The 23,804-nt window shown below is 37.4% G+C and overlaps 1 protein-coding gene across 2 annotated transcripts in view; it reads left to right on the top strand.

Moving 5' to 3' along the window:
• Nucleotides 1-23,804, top strand: part of USO1 (USO1 vesicle transport factor) — a 94,080-nt gene that overhangs the window by 61,513 nt on the left and 8,763 nt on the right. The window contains exons 9-20 of one of the 2 annotated variants that reach the window (XM_059385280.1): nt 1,828-2,006; nt 5,967-6,107; nt 8,056-8,144; nt 8,538-8,692; nt 9,095-9,306; nt 10,785-10,805; nt 16,957-17,067; nt 17,392-17,510; nt 17,667-17,848; nt 18,779-18,900; nt 21,489-21,627; nt 22,821-22,984. In XM_059385280.1, the coding sequence (XP_059241263.1) occupies nt 1,828-2,006; nt 5,967-6,107; nt 8,056-8,144; nt 8,538-8,692; nt 9,095-9,306; nt 10,785-10,805; nt 16,957-17,067; nt 17,392-17,510; nt 17,667-17,848; nt 18,779-18,900; nt 21,489-21,627; nt 22,821-22,984 (1,634 nt within the window). The remainder of the gene's footprint in view (nt 1-1,827; nt 2,007-5,966; nt 6,108-8,055; nt 8,145-8,537; nt 8,693-9,094; nt 9,307-10,784; nt 10,806-16,956; nt 17,068-17,391; nt 17,511-17,666; nt 17,849-18,778; nt 18,901-21,488; nt 21,628-22,820; nt 22,985-23,804) is intronic. The other variant, XM_059385286.1, reaches the window with a different exon arrangement.

Genomic DNA, 23,804 nt, shown 5'->3' on the forward strand with positions numbered 1-23,804 from the left:
ACCTATGATAAAGTTTAATTTACAAATTAGGCACAGTAAGAGATTAACAACAACTAATAATAGAAAAGAACAATTGTAACAATATACTGTAGTTAAGGTTATGTGGAAACATAAACAGAAGTTGTTTACTCTTAGGTCCAATACTAGAGGCACGATCCATGAAAGAAAAAATGGGTACATAGACTACATTAACATTGAAAATTTCTCTACAAAACACTGTTAAACTGCTCTAAGAAATAGTCCTTTTTAAAAATAGTTTTGTTTATTTGAGTGATCTTGACACTCAACAAAGGGCTTGAACTCAAAAGACCCCAAAATAAACAGTGGTTATGCTTTTCGGACTGAGCTGCCAAGGTGCCCCCCAAAATAAAGTCTATTAATTTAAAAAAAAAAAAAAGCAACTGATTTTTGTAAACATAAAATTCAACTAGTAGAGGTAAAAGTGTGGATGTAGTATGCATAGGAGCCTATCAGCTGTGAGCATCCAGTATCAGTCATATTGTCAACAGAGGGAACAGATCCTTGGTTAAATTGGCACTTGAAGTGGAGATCATTGGAGAGCTTTAAGCCATGAAAGCAGTGTAAGCTGTGGTGTGGGTGCAAGTACCCCGTGGAACAGTATGTCGTGAGCAGAGAGAGGAGTAGATGGAGAACCGGAGCCAGGAACCATGGGAAGCCTGAGGAGTGGCCAGAGGCATGTAAGGAAAATGAGAAGAGAGTAATTCGTGTTTTAGAAACCAAGGCAAGAGGAAGTTTCAAGGAAGACATCAAGACGACAATGTCAGGTACTTCTTAGAGATTAAGATATGGTTGATTCATTCAACAAATATTTAATAGGAACCTGATAGTTATATCTTTTCTCTGTCTCTGCTGAGGACATAGAGTAAGTCACTATATCCTAGTAGGACGTTCACATTCCTGTCTTTATGAATTATAACCTAGTGGACAAGACACATACTGCATAATAAAAGGAACAGGCTTTTATGAAGCATGTAGCTGGTGAGACTAGCCCGGTCATCAGGGCTTGATGTTTAATCTGGAATCTGAAGAAAAAATATGAGTTACTGAGGTGAGTGGATAGTTGAACACAGTGGTCAAGAGATCGGTGGGGACCTGAATCAGAGCATACAGCTTGTGGCCTGTGGCCATCAGGAGTCAGCAGAGGCTTTCTACCTTGCGGAACTGAAGAAATGCTGAGCTTGGAGATTTGTCTTTTTTTTAAAGAGTGGTGGGGGTGTTTGGTCTGGGTGACTCAGTCAGTTAAGTTTTGTACTCTTGATTTTGGCTCAAGCTCAGGTCATCCGGTCATGATCTCAGAGTCAGGAGATCAAGCCTTGCCTGGGACTGTGAGCTCAGCATGGAGCGTAATCTGCTGGTTCCTCTTCCTCCCTCTTCGCTTCTCCCCTGCACGCATGCCTACGCACGTCTCTGCCTCTCTCTCTCTCTCTAATATAAATAAGTAAAATCTTTAAAAAAAAAGATTCTCGGGGCACTTGTGTGGCTCAGTCGGTTGGGCCTCTGCCTTCAGCTCAGGTCATGATCTCAGGGTCCTGGGATCGAGCCCCACATCGGGCTCCCTGCTCCTTGGGAAGCCTGCCTCTCCCTCTCCCGCTTCCCCTGCTTGTATTCTCTCTCACTCTCTCTCTCTCTCTTTCAAATAAATAAATAAAATCTTAAAAAAAAATTTCTCTCCGCCTCCCTCAGCACATCACCCTCCTGCCCACCCCAACCCCCAACCCCCGCCCCAGCGGCAAAAAGTATTTGGGGATTGAATTTACCTTTGGGTTTTATCAGCCTTAACGCTTGCATTTTACATTCTTTTCCCAGGTATAGTAGTGGAAGATTGTCTGATTTTGCTCCAAAACTTGTTAAAAAACAACAATTCCAATCAAAATTTTTTTAAAGAAGGCTCATATATTCAACGTATGAAACCTTGGTTTCATGTTGGAGATGAAAATTCTGGCTGGTCTGCACAGAAAGTGACTAATCTGCACGTAATGCTACAGGTATACTGTAGTTAGATACAAATGTGATAAGAATTTTGATATTGTTCCTTTCAAAGCAAAGCAAATTGCTCGTGTTTGATAAATTTAGGATGTTGAGTTGGTTTCAGATGGGCTTTAAAAAATCTTTTAGTATAATTTGCAGGTATGTTCAGAGATCCTCTGCCGTCGGCCTCCCCCGCCCCATTATCACGTCCATCACTCAGCTTCGATAATTATTAACGCCTGGCAGTTTTGTTTCATTTTATCCCACTTTCTTGTCCTGCTGCATTATTTTAAAGCAAATCCAAATATATAGTGTCCTGATGAACCTTTTGCACCCAGAGAATAAGAGGTTAGATTGTCGATTTGAATTTTTAAAATCTGATTTCTTCAGTTAAGGCTTTAATATTCAGAATACTACGTTCAACAAATAAATTCATTCAGTAAACATTTACTGGGAGTTAGGCACTGACCGCTAGGAAATGAATATTAATGTACCTGCCCCCAAAGATTAATAATCTGTTTTAAATCGGATGCAGGTTAAACTGACACATCACAGGTAATTTTATTTAAGCTTTATGGTGAAAGCTTAGTGGTGATGGTAGTAAAATTGAAGACAGTAGGATCCCAAATGATTTCTGCATCAGAGAATATATGAAATTCTTTGAAGTATTTTACTTACTTATTCCTTTATTATGCCTTCTCAATCCTTAAATTTATACGCTAGCCTCCCAACTTACCGACTCTCTGGTGAGTCTTGTGGGTTTTTTAATATCTCTGCATTATGTCTGCATCTCTGAAGTTGTTTTCCTTAAAACTAAATGGATAGTTTCTCTAATAATTAGAGTCTGAATATTGCTGCATACCCTGGGAGTTGATCGATTATTAGGACGACCAGATGCCCCATTTCGCCTGGATAGTATTCATTTTGTAATTACTGTAACAGTGCCCTCTTTCACTTCTAAACTGTCCCTATTTAGATAATACATTATAGTGGTTAGGAAAATATTTTATAGGACAACATGGGTAGAATCTTTCTGTTTTACACTCCTCCCTTCATCACTTCTGTTTTCATATGTCAGTATTACATATTTCAAGACTGTGTTAGTTTTTATCTTTTCAAAATAGCATCCAAAGTAGTAAGCTTGATATCTTTGCCCAATACCACTTTCTTAATAAAGGAACTTCCTCTAGAAAAGTACCTTTCAAAAGGTGATTAGACAGAGTGAAGGGTCTGGTGATGGGCAAAAACTAAGGTCTGTCCTGCCGAGCAGTGATCTTTAAAGTGCTGGAGGAGTCCACACGTGTTTTGTAGTTTAGGGTACTATGTAAGGAATTATTTTTGAAGAAAGTGTTGCTGTTTAAAATGTAAAGTACTATTTTACCAAAAAACAAAACCAAAAATGTAGACTAGCATACTGAATATCAACAAAAATTAGGTAGGTAGTAAATTGGTTCTTTAAGTACTCTTGACTTAAAAAAACTGAATAAAATCTTGAACATAAACTTCAAAATAAAGAGCTTGAGTTTAATTCACTTTAATATATCTCCATGTCAAAAATCGAGTGGTTGATACATTCATGACTTCATAGGTCGCAGGTTATCTTCTGTTTTTTCAACCTGTCCAATGCTATTTCTTTATAGCTGTATGTAGGGTTGCTTGTACTTTGAGTTCTCTATGTTGCACCAAATGAAAATACACCAAAAATGGTGATAAATGGTCCTGTTCGAATAGTAAACATCCTAACTGGAGTTTATTCATCATTGCAGTTGAAATCATGATTGATCTTAAAAATTCTGTAAGTTGAAATTGATGTGCTTAAGAATATTTTATTCAGCTTTTACAGATTAAATTTGGGGGATGCTCATCTTTTCAAGACATTTTTTAGTCGTAAAACACTTTAATTTTGTCCTTAAATGATAGTGTTATGACTAGTTCTGCCTCCTATGCCTACGGGCATATATACCCTCATTTTTTGAACAGTTACTGCCAGCAACTCTCAGAAAGCTCATGAGAAAATTGCTTTGTACCTTATGAGAAAATCCTTTTCGTTTTAGGATAATTCCAGTTATTAAAAACTTAATCCATATAATGGGTTAAAGTCTGTCTTGATATAACTTCTACAGACTTCCCCTTGGTTTGCTTTCTGGGAAAATACAAGTCCATTCCTTACAGTATTTTACAGATTTGAATGTTGTTATTAAGTCTTCCCTTATTTTCTTACCCTCATATTAAGTATTACCTCTTTCTTCAGTCACCTTTTCCTACTTCTCTGTCATCTAGAAAATGGATAATTGTTTTTTCTTTTTTTTACATCATCAATAAAGATACCCAAGTGATTAGATTGTATTAGGGAATTACTGTTGATTTTGTTGGGTATGGTGATAGCATGATGATTATGTTTTTTAAAATCCTTTTTAGTTAGAGATGCATATAGAAATATTTATGGGAGAAATGACATCTAGCTTGGTATTTGTTTTACACATGTACATATATACATATACACATATACACATATATACATATATACATATACATATACACATATATACATATACATATACACATATACACATATATACATATACATATACACATATACACATATATACATATATACATGAATATATATTTCCTCTGCCACCCCCCACCCAGCCTCATAAGGATAGGAGAATAAATTAAAAAAACAAAAGCCTCGGAGGCCTAACTAGAAAGGTTTAAGGATTTAAACTAATAGGGAATCCTAAAGTTGCTTTCTAGTGACATCAGTGTATTAATCAACCCTCTTTTTTTTTTTTTTTTTTTAAGATTTTATTTATTTATTTGAGAGAGGAAAGAAAGAGCATAAGCAGGGGAGGGCCAGGGGGAGAGGAAGAGGCAGACTCTGCATTGGGCAGGGAGCCCAACTTGGGCCTTGATCCCAGGACGCTGGGATCATGACCTGAGCCAAAGGCAGATGTCCAGCTGACTGAGCCACCCAGGCACCCCTTAATCAACCCTCTTAATAAAGTGTTATCACAAATTTCCCATGTGATCTTAATATATAAGGCTTTGTACACACACAGACCTGTGAGTGTAGTTTTAAAATACAAGATGCATATAAAATTATTTTGTAGATATGACAGTGCTGAAAATGTTGGGGATGACATTTTTTTGTTTCTCAGATTTCATGTTCAAGTTCAGACTAATCATTGAGCTGTAAGGATTTAATTAGTGTTAACAATCAATGAGGCCAACCGCTTGCGTAATGCGTAAATCTTCTACCACGTCTTCAGTTTGTTCTGGTCTCTCTTTAAGTAGCTCCCAGTGAAGGGGAATTTATCACACCTCAGGCCACTCTGTTCCCAGATCTGCTCTGTAATTAGGTAGTTCATCTTTACTTTGATAAGAAATATACCACCCTGTTACTCCATTCATCCGTTCACTCGTTGAATATAAACTACGTTATAAATACTGGGCTTGTTCTTTGGAACAAAAATGACTGAGGCAGTCTCTGCTCGGGAATTCACAATCCCCTGAAGGCGACAAAGTGGCGCAAAAGGTGTAGCATACTGCGCGCTGTCGCCGAGCTGTTCCCTGAGAGCGTGAAGGGAAGAGCCCCTAGATCTGGCCGAGGAGGGGAGGGAAGCCTTCACCCAGATACTCATGTTCATACAGATCCTTTCCCTCCAGACTTTTCAAATCTTCAAAAGACACAGAAGAATAAATAAAACAAGATGGGATTGGGAGGGAGACAAACCATAAGTGACTCTTAATCTCACAAAACAAACTGAGGGTGATGGGGGGGGGGGTGGGGGGCTGGGGTTATGGACACTGGGGAGGGTATGTGCTATGGTGAATGCTGTGAAGTCTGTAAACCTGGCGATTCACAGACCTGTACCCCTGGGGATAAAAATATATTATATGTTTATTAAAAAAAATTAAAAAGAAAAAAAAAGTTAAAAAAAAAAGACACATTTTGTTTGCTCTTTCTTTCGCAGCTTGTTCGCGTGCTGGTCTCTCCCACCAACCCTCCCGGGGCTACGAGCAGCTGCCAGAAAGCTATGTTCCAGTGCGGCCTACTGCAGCAGCTCTGCACCATCCTCATGGCCACGGGCGTTCCTGCTGACATCCTGACCGAGGTAAACTGCATGGGGCCGGGGGCTGCTTGGGGCCCGTTGAAATCGGGAATCCTAAGAGGACTTAGATGTCAGCTAAAGGAAAAACAGTAGAAGTGAACCACTTTTATATGTTTAATTCCTAACTGGTCCTACTAAAAATCTACTTAGCATAATATGACAGTATTAAGCCCCAAAGGTATACTCCGTCCTCAAGTTCAATAGTATATGAATAATGTGAAAGCATACAGGATTTCATTAATTTTATTGTATTCAGCAGGAATACCCAGTATGACTGATGGTTTTAATTTTGAGAACAGTATGATTTAGTCAAATAAGACTTGAGACTTTAAGTAGTCTTACATATTCCTAGAATGGTACATTCTTTCTCCCTGATGTTTGGCATTTTTTCTTGCCTGCCCATTAAAAAGGAAGTTAGTTTGAAGGAAAGAAAGGTGGAGTTTATTTGAACTGTTTTGAAATTCTTCTCAAATTAACACATGCACATTAAAAGAAGAGATGATAATAAAAGTTCTGTAACAAAACCCACTATCTTTAGCCTCCCTCCACCCTGACTTCAGTCTTGCTTCCCATTGTATAACCCTCTCACTTGACTTCCTTCTGTCACCCCAGTAATTTGTGTGTAAATCAGTACTCAGGGCTTATAATTTTATGACTATATAAATACTATTCCCTGCTAAGCCAGAGCAGGGAACAGAGCTAATTATCTTTCTTTTTTTAAGTGATAGAAGTTTATTAAGTGAAGATACAGAAAAAGCTCTCAAGAGTGAGAGGGGTCCTGACAGGTTGCCCGTATGTTTTGTTAAATATCCCTTTCTCTTTCCTAAGTTGTAGTAGTGTTCTTTTTTCGTCTTACTGATGTTCTGTGTGCCTGCATATTAGTGCTATCACGTGCTTAATATATCATTTTTATCCCAGCTGGTTTTCTTTCTGGAAGCTTCCATCCTCCTGCTCCAGTATGGGCTGGTTATTGTCTCCTTCTGTGCTCACCTCTTGTCCTGGGACTTTGACCAGCCCCCTAGGATCTCTTTTTACTTCTCTCTTGACTGAAATCCCTTAGTGACCAGGCCGTGTCTTTACCCCTAAACCTTTTGGCTCGTTATCTTAGTTTATTTAACTTCCCGAAAAAGGTAAATGGCAGGAGAACTTGGTTTTAGCTCTTTGATGTCATCTACTTTCAGTTCAAATACTTGACTAGGTATCCATTCAGAGTTGGAAACCATAACACTCAACTTTCAGACATTATTTCGATACTGCCATTTAAAAATCTGAAGCCATTTTTAATCTTAATCCTTTTTATATAATCTTTTTTTCTCTAGAAACTTTTGGGATCTTCTCTTTCTTTCTTGTTTCCAGAAATATCCTGATGATGTACAGTACTACAGACTTTTTTTCCCCTCTTCAATTATTTTTTGTCACTCACTGGGCCCTTTCAAGCTATAGACATGTGTTCTCAGTTCTGGGAATGTTTTTCATATTTTCTGATAATTTTTTTTATGTCCTGCTTCTGCAATTCTATTGAAAGATTGTTGGACTTTCTGTGGACTTAGTTTGTCTTTTTATTCTATTTTCTTGGAGGTATTTTCAACTTCATCCTTAAATTGAAATTTAATTTGTTAGATTTTAAATGTCTTCTCTGATTTTATCCTAAAGCATCCTTGTTTTGTAGAAACAGATTCTGTCTCTTAGAGAATACTATTAATTTTAGTTTTTTGATATTTTAAATGCTTGTAGTCAGGTGTTATTTCTAATTAGAGGCCTGCACTTAATGTTTTAAAATGTTATTTCAAAAAAGTGTTAGAAGATTATAATGCTGTCTCTGCTTTTTTTGGTGTCTGAGTTTTGGCATTTAAAAGCAAAACACAGAAGGATAAAACATTTTCTTCCTTTGAAAACGGGTTTTCTTCCTGGACGTTCTCTCTCTAAACTTTTATTTTTCCCCCCTTAATAGACCATTAATACTGTATCAGAAGTTATTCGAGGCTACCAAGTAAACCAAGACTACTTTGCTTCTGTAAATGCACCTTCAAACCCACCAAGGTAGGAAAAGGGAAATCTTGTGATTTCTCTGAAAACTTCGGGTTTTTAGTATATCTCGTATATACATCTTATTCCCTTAAGAAGTTCAACTGTATGTTCTGAAACTAGAAATCATCTGACAAGATAAGCATGTTGCTGTTTTAAAAGAGTTTGTGGTCCTTGGAGCTTAGGTATTTGGGCTCAGATACCACACCCCCTCCTCTGGGCTTTAAGCAAACAGATCGCTTGTCTCCATTGCAGTTAATGTTCCTGTGAAATGGAGATGGAAATATTAACTTGATGGAAATACTATTTTATTATTATGGTTCTTCAGTCAGCGGCAACGACTGGCTGTTGATTCATATACTTAGGTTGCAATGTTTCTTTCTGTTCTGTTCTTTTTAAACGCAACAGGCCGGCAATTGTAGTTCTTCTCATGTCCATGGTCAATGAAAGGCAGCCATTTGTACTGCGCTGTGCTGTTCTCTATTGTTTCCAGTGTTTCTTATATAAAAATCAGAAAGGACAAGGAGAAATTGTGTCAACGCTCCTACCTTCCACTATTGATGGTAAATAATTTTTTTCTAATTTCTGTTTTAAAAAGTAAGTAGTCTTTCAAGCTTTTAATGATAAAACATATCCTAAGATGAAAAACCCTAGATGTAGTGGAACATTTGAAATACAGCATTTCCTTGAATTTGCTTTAGAAATATAGTTTTTAATTAAGACAGTGATTTTCTGGAATATCATCTCATCAGCTTGATGCCTAACATGTTCTACATCTCTTTATTCTATCACACTTCTTCTAAAGTCCTTTTTGTCATCTTTCATTTTGTTTTGAAAAGCAGACTTTTACAGATGTAGCTCAATACTGCTAATTAACAAAATTTAAAATATTATTTCGAACTATTTGTGTGTGTGTGTAAAGCAACATTTAATTTTTTATTACCCTCTGCTTGCTGTCTTTGTAGCAACAGGTAACTCGGTCTCCGCGGGTCAGTTACTGTGCGGAGGTCTATTTTCCACCGATTCGCTTTCAAACTGGTGTGCTGCCGTGGCCCTTGCCCACGCTTTGCAAGAAAATGCTACCCAGAAGGAACAGTTGCTCAGGGTTCAACTTGCTACGAGTATTGGCAACCCTCCGGTGTCTTTATTACAGCAGTGCACCAACATCCTTTCACAGGTAACGTGGTGAGTGGAACACTTGAAGGCGGGAAAAGTCTCTGCCACACATTTGCATGTCAGCGATACAGGAATTTAAGGATATCCTTAGTACATGCAGATAGAAAAGGAAAGCGGTGTGGACCTACCTGCCCATTGGCTCATTGTAACCAGAAACAGTTTATGGAGAGAAAGCAATAGATATTCTTACGTGAGTGGTTTTGTCAAATTGTTAGTAAGGTCTGCTTCATGATAGAAACGCATATTCTGGACAGAAGGGGACTTGTGTTTCTTTGTTTCCTTTTATATCATCCGCGGTGTTCCTGCACAGTTCTGCTAGCGTTCTTCCCTGTGGCCAAATTTGGTCAGCTTATAAGAGGGCATCGAACAAAGTGGTTCATAGCTATGTGCCTCCTTTTTTCTCTTCCCAAACCAATCAGTCTTCCTTGTAGGAAGCAAAGGTAGGATACCAGCCCATCGCTGATACAGTTAACCATTGGACTCCTTGATGTCTGTGAGCTCTCAAATCATCAAAATCCTAAAGCTAATAACTTAGGTAGTAAGACAGACAAAAATGTAACTGCAGACCTCTGGACCCCTGATGAGAACATCTAGACCCCGGTGAACATCTAGAACATCTAAACCCCAGTGAGAACAGCAGAGCTTCACTGAAGTGTGGGTGTGAAGCTGTTTAGGAATATCACTTACTCATGGATGATTTGTCCCCATGCACCAACCTTGCTGTTGAACAGTTCAGGTTCACTCTTCGGTGAAACTACGGTCATCAACCACTCAGGACCACTCAGAGTAAACATGTACTTAAGTCTAAAATTGTGCTGTCCCCTAGAATTTTCCAATTTTCCTGCCTCCCTCCCTGTGATAAGGTCCTGTGTCCTTCTTAATTTTGAATTTTGTCACACTCATTGAATTGTTTTATTGTGAGCTTTTAAAGAAACATCAGTGCCATCCACAGAAAGCTATAAATTAAAGGTAAAGAATTATGAAGAATTAACTGTGGTGAAAGGGGGGTTTCCGCTCCCTTTGTTGTTTAAAATCTGTTTACTTAGGTTGAAAGCTTATTTTATCTTTGATTTATCATTTATTTCTTCGTGATTTGAAAAAACTACCCCCAAATATTCATATCTTTATGTATTTACTACTTGTCATTCTCGTGTTGTTGTCTGTTGAAAACAGCTTCTCTTAAGCTTAACAGCAATTAACTGACCACCGCCACCAGAGAGTTTGCTTTACCACTGTCTTCACAGTTAATGCATAACGACAAATTCTCCAGATGTGATGTCTTCTACTCTGAGTTATCACAGTGCTATAAAATGATCCTTTCTCCTCCAAAATGTAGAAACACTGTTACATAATAAAGGTTTTGAACTGTCCTGTCCCAAAGTATTGGGTTTGTAGAGACCATCTGTGAGGGATTTTTCTAGATTTAAATTTTTCTAAAGCAGTAATATTTCTGAGTAATTTGTCATGTGTAATTTACAGGGTGATAAGATCGACAGACGGGTATGTATCGCTTGTTTAAGCTTAGGCACTTCCCTCTTACAACAAGGCTTTTCTTTGTCTTCGGTTTTGCTGATGGTTTTATTAACTGCTTGTTTGAAGTTGTATTCTACTCACACTTTCATGCATCAGCAAGTTTCTCTCTGTCATAAGTGGCTTCCGGTTTTTCTCCGTGGGATGTTTTCTCCGTGTAGTGGTGTTACTAAGAACTGTGGGGATGAGGCTGAAGCTGTATCTGTGCTTCCTCTGGGTATGCTTGCACTTTCTGGAATTCCTTGGTTTGGGTTTTTTTGGTGGTTTTTTTGTGTGTGTGTTTCTTCACCTAAGCTTGTTTCTTTATTTCCCCCTGAAACCATTTTGAGGCTAGTAAAATTGAGGGTGAAGGATTTTGTCTTCAGCTAGTCAGTATGTCAAAGAATATGGTGACTTTTCTATTACTTAGATTACAGAAAATGTACAATAGTAAATGTAACTTTGTAATTTGAAAGATTTTTTAATTGAATACAATGGGTAGTTCTGGATGTAACCCATATGGTACAGTTACCATTAGGGGTTAGTTTTTGATGTGTGTGAGGGAGTGTGATTTGTGTTCGGTTTTGATTTTTTTTTTTTTTTTTTTTTTTTTTTGCAGAGTGTTTGGCAAAAAAGGAGTGTACCTTAATATTTACGTTTGGTCATGCATTCAGTTGTGCAGTGTTGGTAGTAATAAACTGAAGTCCTGTTAGGAATTGTATCTTTGTGGATGAGTATGATTTAACACCTGCTAATAACACACACAGACAAACTTGGCAGCTTTAGCTTCCAGAATTTTTAATATTAGGTATTTTAATATTAGGTATTTTAAAATATGCGTGTCAATCATTTAGAAGGGAATATTTTGGAAGTATAACATACACAGTAAAATGTACAGGCCTTAAGTATTCAATCAGATCGTTTTTGATGGGTGGATATACCTCTAACCACCACCCAGAATCAGCTGTAGAACTTTTTCATAATCTCAGAAAGTTCCATCATGCCTCTTTCCCATTAATTTTCTATTCCCAGAGGCCACTGCTAGAAAGTAAATCTAATCATAATACTCTAGAAACTCATTTTAATACTCGAAGGGTAGAAGTTTAAAATGTTAGCTTATTTATTTTTATAAGTAATGTAAAATACTGAATTTGAAATCCACAGACTAGGAATAAGAGGGATTTTTATTTAGAAAATAAAAAGGAAAACATAATAGTCTGTGTTAAAGGTAAGATGACTCAGCTTCATTTATTTTGTTTGTGGTTCTCTTTCATCCTATAAAATCTGTGATTTCTAGTAACTGAACCCACAGAATGTGCTGAAGTGATAATTTCAGCATCCATTTGTTTTTCCAACTCATAGTGGTTCATACACTCTTGGGGGCTAAGAAGAGATGTGTACTTTTTCTTGATTTGAACCTATAAACAATCATACAGACAAATGTAAACATAAAATGAATAATTCCATGAAATTATTCTGCAAAGTGGAATGTGGGTTTTGTTTTTTGCTATTCTTGGGTATTTATCTTGTAAAGAATCCATCAGAAGATCAGAATGCAGTGACATAGAATGTATCACTAGCCTTTAAGGTCTAATATCTAACTTTTTTTTTAGAGGCTAAAGTAGCTTGATCAGGATTTTGTTGGATCTTTCTGACAGTGTGTAATTGTACACTGGACAAATACTATAGCATTTTTGTATTAATAGTTTATTTTCTTTTCATTTTGGAAAACTAAAAATAAAAACTAGAAGGTAAGAATTCTACTACCCAAAAGTAACTGTTGGCTAATTTTTTTTTTTAAAGTAGGCTCCACACCCAACATGGAGCTTAAACTCATGACCCTGACATCAAGAGCCACATGCTCTACGCACTGAGCCAGCCAGGCCCTCCCAGTCTTTTTTTTCTATACTGTTTATTTACATAGGAGTGCTCATACAAGAGATTCCATTTTATATTCTGAGTCTTTTCTTACAAATATTTTCTTTGTCATTAAACACTAAATAAGTGTCACCTTATATGACTGCATAATACTTCACCAGATACACCATTGATCAGCTAACCATCTCTTTATTTTCAGACATTTAATTATCTTCCATTTTCTTTATTATAAATCATGGTTTGATGAACATCAGAATAATATAGTTTGCACAAAAAAGCATTCTTACACAGTCCTCACTGTCTATTTCCAATATGCATAACTTTATATGAATGTAGCAAAGCAAGGACCACCTGTATTTCGTTGAGTTTTAAAAAAAATTATGCCGGCAATATTTATTGTTTTTTCATTTTCCTAGTTCAATCTTTATTCCGCCGTCTATTTTAAATTTGGGGCATTAGTCCTACTTTTAATAGGTAGAGAGCAAAGAATTGCGTAACCAGAGGGAATAATTCGCAGTTTATAGCACCCGTAGAACGCTTATTGTGTACCATGTGCCGTTCTAAGTTCTTAACATGTAGTAACTCATTTAATCCGCTCCCCAGCTCAGTGAGGTGGGTATTCACTATCTAACCTGTTGAAGGATGATGATAAGGTTTCGTGCTGTTGAGTTTTAGAACCAGGATACAAATCCTGACATTCAGAGCCTATCCTTTTAACTTCTGTGTTTGAGATTATCTAATCCAAAGTCCTCTGTTAACTATTACATATAACATATTGAACTTGTACAAGGTAGGGCAGTGGAGGGTTTGGTTCTTCTAATTTCCAGCCACGTTTTCACTGATACCATACTGCCACTCTTAGAATTAAATTTAGTCTTTAAAAATACATGTACATATTTTAAAATACATATATATGTATTTAGAAATCAAAATGACAAAAAAAGTATACAATAAGAAGTGTCGGCCCCACCCACCCTGGTCCTGGTTCCCTGCCTTCTTATTACTTATTTCTTCTGTTGCCTTCAGGTGCTTTTTGTGTAGAGCCACTGTTTGTTTTTTTTCCTCCTACCTAATACCATTTTGAACCACCAGCAAAATCAAGTAAGACTGCTGCGGGTTGCATTATGTAATTCCCTACAGTCTCACCAACAGTATGTTATCAGACTTGTATTTTCGCCAATCTGTTGAGAGGTGAAAAAATGTTATCTTAGTGAGTTTTAATGTGCATTTCTCTTTCCAAAAGGCTGAATAGTTTTCTATGTGTTTATACACAATTTAAAGTTTTTCTGTGAACTCTCATTTCTTACAGTTCATATCATCTGCTCATTTTTCTGTTGGGTTGTTAAATCATTTCTAATTTTATAGAAACTCATTTTATAATAAGGAATCCAACCCTTATCTGTGATAAGTTACAAATATGTTTTTCCTGATATGTCATTTGGTTTTTGACCTTGGTGAAGTTTTATTTTGGATTTTTTCTTTTTTTTGTATCAGACTTTTATCACTTTTCTGCATTTTATATCATACTTAGGCCTTCCCCACTTCATGATTTGAACAAACTTGCCTATATTTTTGTCTCATATTTTCTGGTTTCGTTTTTTGTGTTTATTTAAATCTTTGTTCCATTTTTCTTGATGAACTATGTGAGTTATGGATCTTCGGACCTTTTTTAATTTTAATTTTAATTTATTTATTTGACAGAGATCACAAGTAAGTGGAGAGGCAGGCAGAGAGAGAGAGAGAGAGAGGAGGAAGCAGGCTCCCTGCCAAGCAGAGAGCCCCATGTGGGACTCGATCCCAGGACCCCGAGATCATGACCTGAGCTGAAGGCAAAGGCTTAACCCACGAGCCACTCAGGCACCCTCCTCTGACCTTTTTTATTTTTATTTATTTTTAAAGATTTTATTTATTTATTTGACAGAGATCACAAGTAGGCAGAGAGGCAGGCACAGAAGAGAGGAGGAAGCAGGATCCCTGCTGAGCAGAGAGCCAGATGTGGGGCTCGAACCTAGGACCCTGAGATCATGACCTGAGCCAAAGGCAGAGGCTTTAACCCACTGAGCCACCCAGGTGTCCCCCTCTGACCTTTTGTAGATAGCTAGCTCATTGTAACATTTTGTAAGTCCTCCTGTATCCCACTAACGATTATGTGCTATCTTTCTCATATACTGAATTCTCATTTGTAAAATCGTTTCTGGACTTCCTATTCTGTCCCTTGATTCTTGTCGTTTATGACCTAGTATCACCTCCTTGCCCTTTCTCTTTTCTTTTCTTTTTCTTTTTTTTTAACTAAGTTTAGTTACTCTTGCTCCTTATTTTTCCATATGAATTTGAAAACCAGGTTGTTTAGTGCGGTGGGGAGAAGAAAAACCCTTTGGTATTTTATTTGGATTACCTAGATTTTACAGATCAATGTACCATTACTATCTCCATGATTTTGAGTTTTTCATCAAAATGATGAAATCACTGGTGTCTTTCTACTGATTTAGGTCTGCTTTAGTTCTCTTCAGGAGTGTTTTTAAAATTTTCCTCGTTTAGTTGTTTTGTGTGTGTGTGTGTGTGTTTTTAAGGTTTATTTATTTATTTGAGAGAGAAAGAATCTCCCTGCTGAACCTAGAACCCAAATGGGGTTGGTGAACAGGGCTCAATCCCAGGACCCTGAGATCATGACCTGAACTGAAATCTAGAGTCTTCCACTTAACCTTAATCGACTATGCCACCCAGGTGCCCCAGCCTCATTTAGGTGTTAGACAGTTCGGGTTAGGCTCATTTCCTGAATACTTTATCTTCTTTTGATGCCATAGTTTAAGTGAGATGTTGCATTCTATCTTGATTCTAACTAGTTTTGTTTAGCTTTGCTTTCTTATTCTTCAGTTAGACCCCAAAGGGTATACTTCTAGAAGATAGTTACATTTCTGTTTATTCAGACACCAGCCCGTGATCTGATAGAGCCCTCTATATACACTGTAGGTGTTGATGGCACTTGCAGATGGTATTCCAAGTCATAATAAAATTTTTATATATAACGAGGGGAAATCAATGAAATATTTATTTACTTGAGTAACTAGTTGAAAGTCCTCTGTGGCACACAGTCAGTTGAGAATAACTATATTTTTTAACTTTCAAATCTACTTGGGTAACATGAAGATATACCATAGGCATAGTAATGACATAGAGGCAAGAAAAAAGTAAGAATAATGCATCATGTAAAAGCTAATGCTTATTTTGCGGATCATTTTGAAGAGGTCTAGTCTGAATTTCTTTAAGTAAATATGAAATACACTTGAAAATAGATTATAGAAAGGCCAAGATACTGTCCTCAAGATTCATGAAATTGGAACGGCCTTGAGTAATTTTTCAAAGCACAGTGATGGTTACTTTAAATCCATTTTTGGGCTTTGAATAATTGTATTTTGGATGTTTTCTGCAGTTACCTCAAAGTAATCCATTACTGTGCTAAATTCCATTTATTTCTTTCAAACAACTTTTGTACTCTTAAACAAAAAATAGGTTATGTAATATAATATGGGCAGTGGCTGTATGAGCTAAGAGACTATCCCCATAGGAGATATAAATATGTTCATTAAAATGTAAGAAAGTGTCATTTTGATGGATGTACTAGTTTTCAATATTGTTTGGTTGGCAGTAGTATAGTTAGTGGTTTGGGACAGTTAGCTAATTTAAATAAATCTTTTTCTTCCTTATGTTTGTGATTCTCATTGTCTGGCATGTTGCCAGTGAGTTTGCAACATGGTTTATTTATTATCTTGTTAGGGAATATATTCTCTGATGGAATTTGGCTAAATAATTCAGGAGATTATTTCCTTTTATTTTTCCTGATACTTTTTGAAGGAGGTAGAATTTGTCCTTTTATCAGAAACTTGTTTTTAAAATTTTGATTGAAACATCTGGGCAACTTTATGTTACTGTGAAGTGTTTTCAGATTGATAATTTTTTTAAGCAGCCACATCGTGCATCTGCCTTAGCAGACCAGGTTTTCCCACTAGCAGTATTTTCGATAATCTGGTATATGTTTATGAAGAGAAATCAATTCCAGTTTCTGCTCTCTGTTCATTTTGGGAAGTACAGCCCGGAGAGGACACAAGAGTGCATTCTCTTGTTCAATTTTTTACATGTGGATTCCTAACATATCTTTTGTAAGGTGTTAAAAAATCTTTAATGCAAATGGAGAGGGATCTTAGGGTAACGTTAAGTTTGAAAAAAGGTAAAATGAGATTTCTGCCAACTTATCTGTTTGCTGCAGGGAAGCAAAATACAGACAAGAGTTGGATTATTGATGCTGCTCTGTACCTGGCTGAGCAACTGTCCCATTGCGGTCACGCATTTCCTTCACAATTCGGCCAATGTTCCATTTGTATCCTTTATGTTTTAGTAAGATGCGTGTAAGTATTTCTTCCTATTTCTTCCTCTCAGCGAGAGGGAGTTCTGCGTTCTAAATATTTGAATTTATAATATTTAAAAAGCTGTGTTGCATCTTTTTAAACTGTTAAGATAGAGATGATGCTCGCTTAAGTGTGTGTGTGTGTGTGTGTCTGGTGCCTTTGTTCGTTTCATGCTTGCTCGGACTATATATAGAAGCTTTGTAGAAACCCTTACATGAGATACACGTCCGATTCAGACTGTGAAGGAGAACACTCTAGATGTTATGAGCCATTAGTCTCCTTAACAAAAATTTCAGCTTACAGGACAAATTGCAGAAAATCTTGGCGAGGAAGAGCAGTTGGTCCAAGGCTTATGTGCCCTTTTGTTGGGCATTTCAATTTACTTCAATGATAACTCACTTGAGAGCTACATGAAGTAAGTGAGGGGAACACGCTAGGGGAAAAAAATGACCTGCTGATTTCATCCAAGTGATAATGATAAATTTTTTTCTGCCAAAATATAATATAGAGCCAAGTTTTAGGTTTTCTTATGACTTTTTTTTAAAGCATTTCAATATGCTTATTTCTGTAGAGAGAAATTAAAACAACTAATAGAGAAGAGGATTGGCAAAGAAAACTTCATAGAGAAACTAGGATTTATCAGCAAACATGAGTTGTATTCCAGAGCATCTCAGAAACCACAGCCAAACTTTCCCAGTCCAGAATACATGATATTTGATCATGAGTTCACGAAGCTGGTAAAAGAACTTGAAGGTAAGACAGAGTTTATATTGATTTTCATTTAAAAGTACCTATGATCTCCGTCTGTCAAATAAATAAAATCTTTTTTTTAAAAAAAGTACCTATGATTATTTTGTATGTGTATATTTTGGACACATGTAGATTATATAGTAAGCCAAAAGTGGGTTGTTATTTCTTTTAGTAGCTCTTGGTTTATAGTTCGTTGAAAGATTTTTGGCATTCAAGAGGATTGGGAAGATTATATCTTCTCTGTCATACAGTTAGGCCATATGTTTTGCTGATTAAATCTTAAAATAGGATTAAATTTTTTTTTTTAAGATTTTGTTGATTTTAAAGAGAAAGAACTCACACATGTATGCATGCACACTTATGAGTCGGGGGAGGGACAGAAGGAGCGGGAGAGAATCTTTCTTTTTTTTTTTAGATTTTATTTATTTGTTTGTCAGAGAGTGAGAGAGGATACAAGTAGCGGGAGTGGCAGGCAGAGAGAGAAGCAGGCTCCCTGCTGAGGTGAAGGCAGATGCTTAACGGACTGAGTCACTCAGGCATCCCAGCAGGAGAGAATCTTAAGCAGATTCTACACTGAGTACAGAGCCCAATATGGGGGCTCGATCTCACAATGCTGAGACCATGACCTGAACTGAAATCAAGGGTTGCTCGTTTAACCAGCTGAGCCACCCAGGTGCACCAGATTTTAAATTTTAAAATAGGATTTTTTTTTTTTTTTTAAGATTTTATTTATTTATCTGACAGAGAGATCACAAGTAGGCAGAGAGGCAGGCAGAAAGAGAGGGGGAAGCAGGCTCCCTGCTGAGCAGAGAGCCCGATGTGGGGCTCGATCCCAGGACCCTGAGATCATGACCCGAGCTGAAGGTAGAGGCTTTAACCCACTGAGCCACCCAGGTGCCCCTAAAATACATTTTAATAAGCTTTCTTTTATAGGTGTGATAACTAAGGCTATTTATAAGTCCAGTGAAGAGGATAAAAAAGAAGAAGAGGTGAAGAAAACATTAGAACAACATGACAGTATTGTGACTCACTACAAAAATATGATTCGAGAACAAGTATGTACTGATAAATTGTAAACACTGTCTGATGTACTGATACTTTTCTACTTTGGGGCAGGATTTTTGCTCGCATTTCATATGCAAGAAGTTACAGAAATTAGAGCACATTTTCCTAAATAATTCAAAGCTATCTGAGTATTCAACAAGCAGAGCTCAATATTGTGCTAAGCATTGTGCAGGATGTGGTGGATAAAGTCATGAATGAGACATGTTCCCCTATCACAGTCCCGGGGAGAGAAAACTATAAATAGGGTATTGTGACACACGTAACATGAAGTCTAGTGATACAGATACTGGAGGGCCTGTTACAGCAGAGAGGCAGCTGATGTAGCTAAGTAAGAGCAGGAGCTGGAGAAAACAGAATGTGAGTGAGTGCCCAGCGGATAGCTAGGAACAAGCTGGGCAAAAGGAAGCATCAGGAAGAGGAGGAGCAGGACATGTCCCCGGCACACACACAGAACGCTTGGTGGCTGCGCCAAGCAGAAATTGGAGAAGCAAGGCCGAGGTGAGAGCCGTCCAGAAGGAGGTGGTCGTGAGGGGCTGGGGGAGGGAAGTGGGGGCGCTGATGGGGATAATGGCTACGGTGTTTTGTTTATTGTGTTCTAGGTGCTCACAAAACAAATTCAGACACTTCCATTTAATTCCCATAGCATCCCTACAAGGTAGTTCATATTTCCATCCAAGAATAAATGAGGAATCTGAGACTTTGGAGAATTTGACTTTGTCCAGGATCACCCAGTGGTCGGAACAGGATTCAAAAACGTGTGTCCCTGGGACTCTCAGACTCCTCCCAGTGAGCTGTGGAGAGGGCAGACCTGCGAAACGTGGAAAGCCGAGTGGGCTTAAGTGACAGGACTGTGTGATGATTGGTTGGGGCGTGAGGCAGAAAGGGTCAGATGCCGTCCTGAGATCTCCGTCTTGCAGGACTGAATAGGTGATGCTAAGAGCAGCGGAGGGTGTGTTAGCGTGGAGAATGATGATGAGAGTGAAACTATCCCCGCAAAGTCGTTAACTGACAGTTTCTGGGCAGGCTACCAGAGAACCTGCACGCTTGAGTTGTGTGAGCACCTTAGATTTCCCATTACATTTCGGCAAAGTGTGTTTCTTGTTTTTTGCTTTCATTTAATTCTTTGTCATGGCATATACCTTGATGGGAATCCTAAAAAGGACTGCAGTATTATCTGGAACCTGAGATTACTGTTGTTATTAAAATGCTATTAAAGTGAAAACAATACACTGGTGGCTGTCCATGGGGGGGCCAGCTGCACCCCGCACCCCCGCTTCCCCCCGCTGCTGACTATGCACAGCTTGAAGCAAGTGTGGCAAGTAAGAGCTTGGGTAGGGCTCTCTCAGCACGAGCGGCCTGTGTCCTTCCCTGCAATCTTTATTGTTGAGATTGGAATTCTAAGAATAAAAATACAGTGGTATACTTAGCATTTAGCCTGAGCTTTTCAGTTTGTAAGCAGATCAGTAAATTAGAATCATCTTTGAACGATTCAAACTTAAATCATTAAACTACCCATGGTTATTAGGATTTTTCATCTATATTTTGGTACAAATATGGAGTCATTTCCAGATGGTAAAATGTAATATCTTTAGAGCAATGGAAAAGAAATACTTGGAATGCGATGTTACAGCCTACACATGGGGCTGATAAATGTGGTTAATTTAGAAGAAGAAAAGAGTGATTTGACACAATTACCATAATGACTCTGCTTCAGAAATGTTAATTTTAAATATTCTCACCATTTAAAATGCCATTTGACAATTAGGCAACAAGCATTGAGAACTATAAAATATTTATATAAACTGAATGACGTCTGAGAATCCATCCTAAGGAAATTCTTCAGGATTCAGGAAAACAAAAATATGACTATGATATTTATTGTAATCATATTTATTATTTAGAAAACAAGGAAAGCAACCTCAGTGTTGCTTTTGAATGTAAATTATATTGCATCTACTGATGAGTAAGCATTGAAAGTTATGACTGTGAAAAACTAGCAATATGAGGAGGAGCTTAAAACTGAATAGTAAGTAAAGGCTATAAAATGACATGGATTGAGTATGACAACTTGAAAACACTTGAATTGAGAAAAAATTAGCAGATAATAAATATATCAAATTCAACTAGTTATATTAGGGTGATGAGAGTTGGAGGCTCTTTTCTTAGCCTTCTAAATGTTCTGTTCTATCTTTGATGTTGAAAGTAGTATAGATGCATGTATATATTTATATACTAAGTTTCTTCAGTTGTTTGGTATAAATTTCTTAAATGGTTTGATGGACCATAAAATGGAGTTTTTAAAATTGACTGCCCCACCCCAGTAATTGCAGTGAGATTGTAGGCCGTGCCATGGTGCTTATTAACGGGGCCTTCCTGGCAATCGTACCATTCTGCTGCATGGTGATTGACCTTGGTGCATACATTAAAGTATTATTACTTAATTATTGAGTGATTCTGGAAGTGTTGAGTACTTTAAAAATATCATGACCCAAAATAATCTCTGATTTTTAATTTGCTCATTTTCCTAATGCTAATCAAGTACAAAATTTAAAACACTGAATTATGTTTTGTTTCCCAGGATCTGCAACTTGAGGAATTAAAGCAGCAGATTTCTACGTTAAAATGTCAAAACGAACAGCTCCAAACGGCAGTCACACAGCAAGTATCTCAGATTCAGCAACACAAAGATCAGTACAATCTTCTTAAAGTACAGCTAGGTAGGTAATAGCTAGCCATAATTATTATAGTGTCCCCAAAAGCTGAACTAAATCAAATAGATTATTCTTGTGGACTAGTTTTTCTCTAACCTTAATCACCGTTAACAAATTTTTAAATCAGAGTTTGAAGTCCAAGTTCTTTCCTACCTGTTTCAGTTTCTGATCCATTGAGTCTCAGCCTTGAGTGCAGTTAGATAGAATATCCTGAGACCCATTTTTTGTTTTGTTTAGTTTTGTTTTTAATGCCGCCCATACAGAGAACCCACTCAAGGGTCTGATTTAATTAGTTGGTGTTGGAGCCAAGCAATAATTATTACAAGCTTCCTGGGTGATTCTGATGTGTATGGCCAGTTGAGAATGACTTCTCTAACCTTTCTATCTCCTCCTCTGCAAAATGGAACTGATAAGAGCATCTGTGTCGTCTGAGAATTAAATGAAATAATATATATAAAATTCTAGTTCATTTCCTGGCACATGGTAAGAGTCAAATGCTTGTGAATAGTATCATCCTGTAGTGCTTATGATTGGAATCCTAGCCATTTAGAAATAGTTTTATTTATATGAAGGTGACTAAAATTTTCAGAAAAAACTACCTCTTTCACTTCCTTATTTATAACAATTGGTCAGTGATTTTAGTACGTATAGAAAGCGGTTCCTTTGTGAAGATTTTAAGAGGGATTTTGTTTTCTCTCATATTAATTGACCGAAATGGAATTGAAACTACTCTAATTTTTTAAAAGATTTGTTTATTTATTTTAGAGAGGTGGCAAGGGGCAGAGGGAGAGAGAGAGAGACAGAATGCCAAGCAAACTCTGCACTGAGCACAGAGGCCAACAGGGGGCTCAGGTCATGACCCTGAGATCATGACCTGAGCCGAAACCTAGAGTTGGATGCTTAATTGACTGAGCCATCCAGGTGCCTGGAAACTACTGCAATTCTTAATTATAGATCACCAAACCATGCAGTTTAGTCTTAGTAAGACTATGCTTTTTTCTTCCCAGAAACCTGAAAATATCATCACTTCCCATTTCTATCAATACACTGTTTTGCAAAAATGAAGTGTGTCTACAAAAGTGCTGCCAAAGTAGCGGAATTAAGGAAATTTTATATTTTTACATTTAAATCTTCTCATTCAGGAAATGAAAAACTTAAGTTTTATGCTGGCTTTTCAAATTTTGTTCCTGTCTTCATAGGAAAAGATAATCAGCATCAAGGTTCCTACAGTGATGGGACTCAGGTGAATGGCGTTCAGCCAGAAGAAGTTGGTAGGTTACGAGAAGAAATAGAAGAATTAAAAAGTAATCAGGAACTTTTACAAAGCCAGCTGGCTGAAAAGGACTCTCTGATTGAGAATTTGGTGAGTAAGTGGTAAAAAGGTTTAAGAAGTGGAGAGTAATTCTCATGGGGCACCTGGGTGGCTCAGTGGATTAAGGCCTATGCCTTTGGCTCAGATCATGATCCCGGGGTCCTAGGATCGAGCCCCGAATCGGGCTCTTTGCTCAGTGGGGCGCCTGCTTCCCCCTCCCTCTCCTCTCTGCCTGCCTCTGTGTCTACTTGTGATCTCTCTCTGTCAAATAAACAAATTAAATCTTTAAAAAAAATTAAAAAGAATAATTCTCATTATCTTGCTTGTTGATTTTCCTGGATCCCTTAAGCCAAAGAGTCGTAGTAAGGCTTTAGAATATGAGCTTTTGGGGGTGCCTGGCTGGCTCAGTTGGTAAAGTATGTGACTTTTGATCTCGGGGTCATGAGTTTGAGCCCCACGTTCAGCACAGAGTTTACTTAAGAAAAAAATCAGAATATGAGCTTTGGTGTCAGACTGTCTTAAGCTTCAGCACTTCCTGACTAATTGAATTTAAGCAACTTAGTTAACCTCTTTAAACTTGTTTCCTGATCTCTAAATGGGTAGTGGTCATATCTGTCTTGTTACTGTGAGAATTAAATGACTACTCTGTAGAAAGCTCTTTTAATACATTGAAATCGCTTAGTAAATACCTGTGTTTATGCTCTTTCTCCATATGGCCTCAGATAAGTGCTTAGATTTAATAAATTACTTGGTATAAGTATAAATTTATTAGCTATGGAAAATTTGTAGACAGTGTGTGCTAGGTTGAAATTTTATCTTGGATATAAAAATTAAAATATTGATGTGAAATTTTTGGTAAACCTCTATAAGG

This window comes from Mustela nigripes, chromosome 1 (genome assembly GCF_022355385.1).
Source record: "Mustela nigripes isolate SB6536 chromosome 1, MUSNIG.SB6536, whole genome shotgun sequence".
NCBI classification, from domain to species: Eukaryota; Metazoa; Chordata; class Mammalia; order Carnivora; family Mustelidae; genus Mustela; species Mustela nigripes.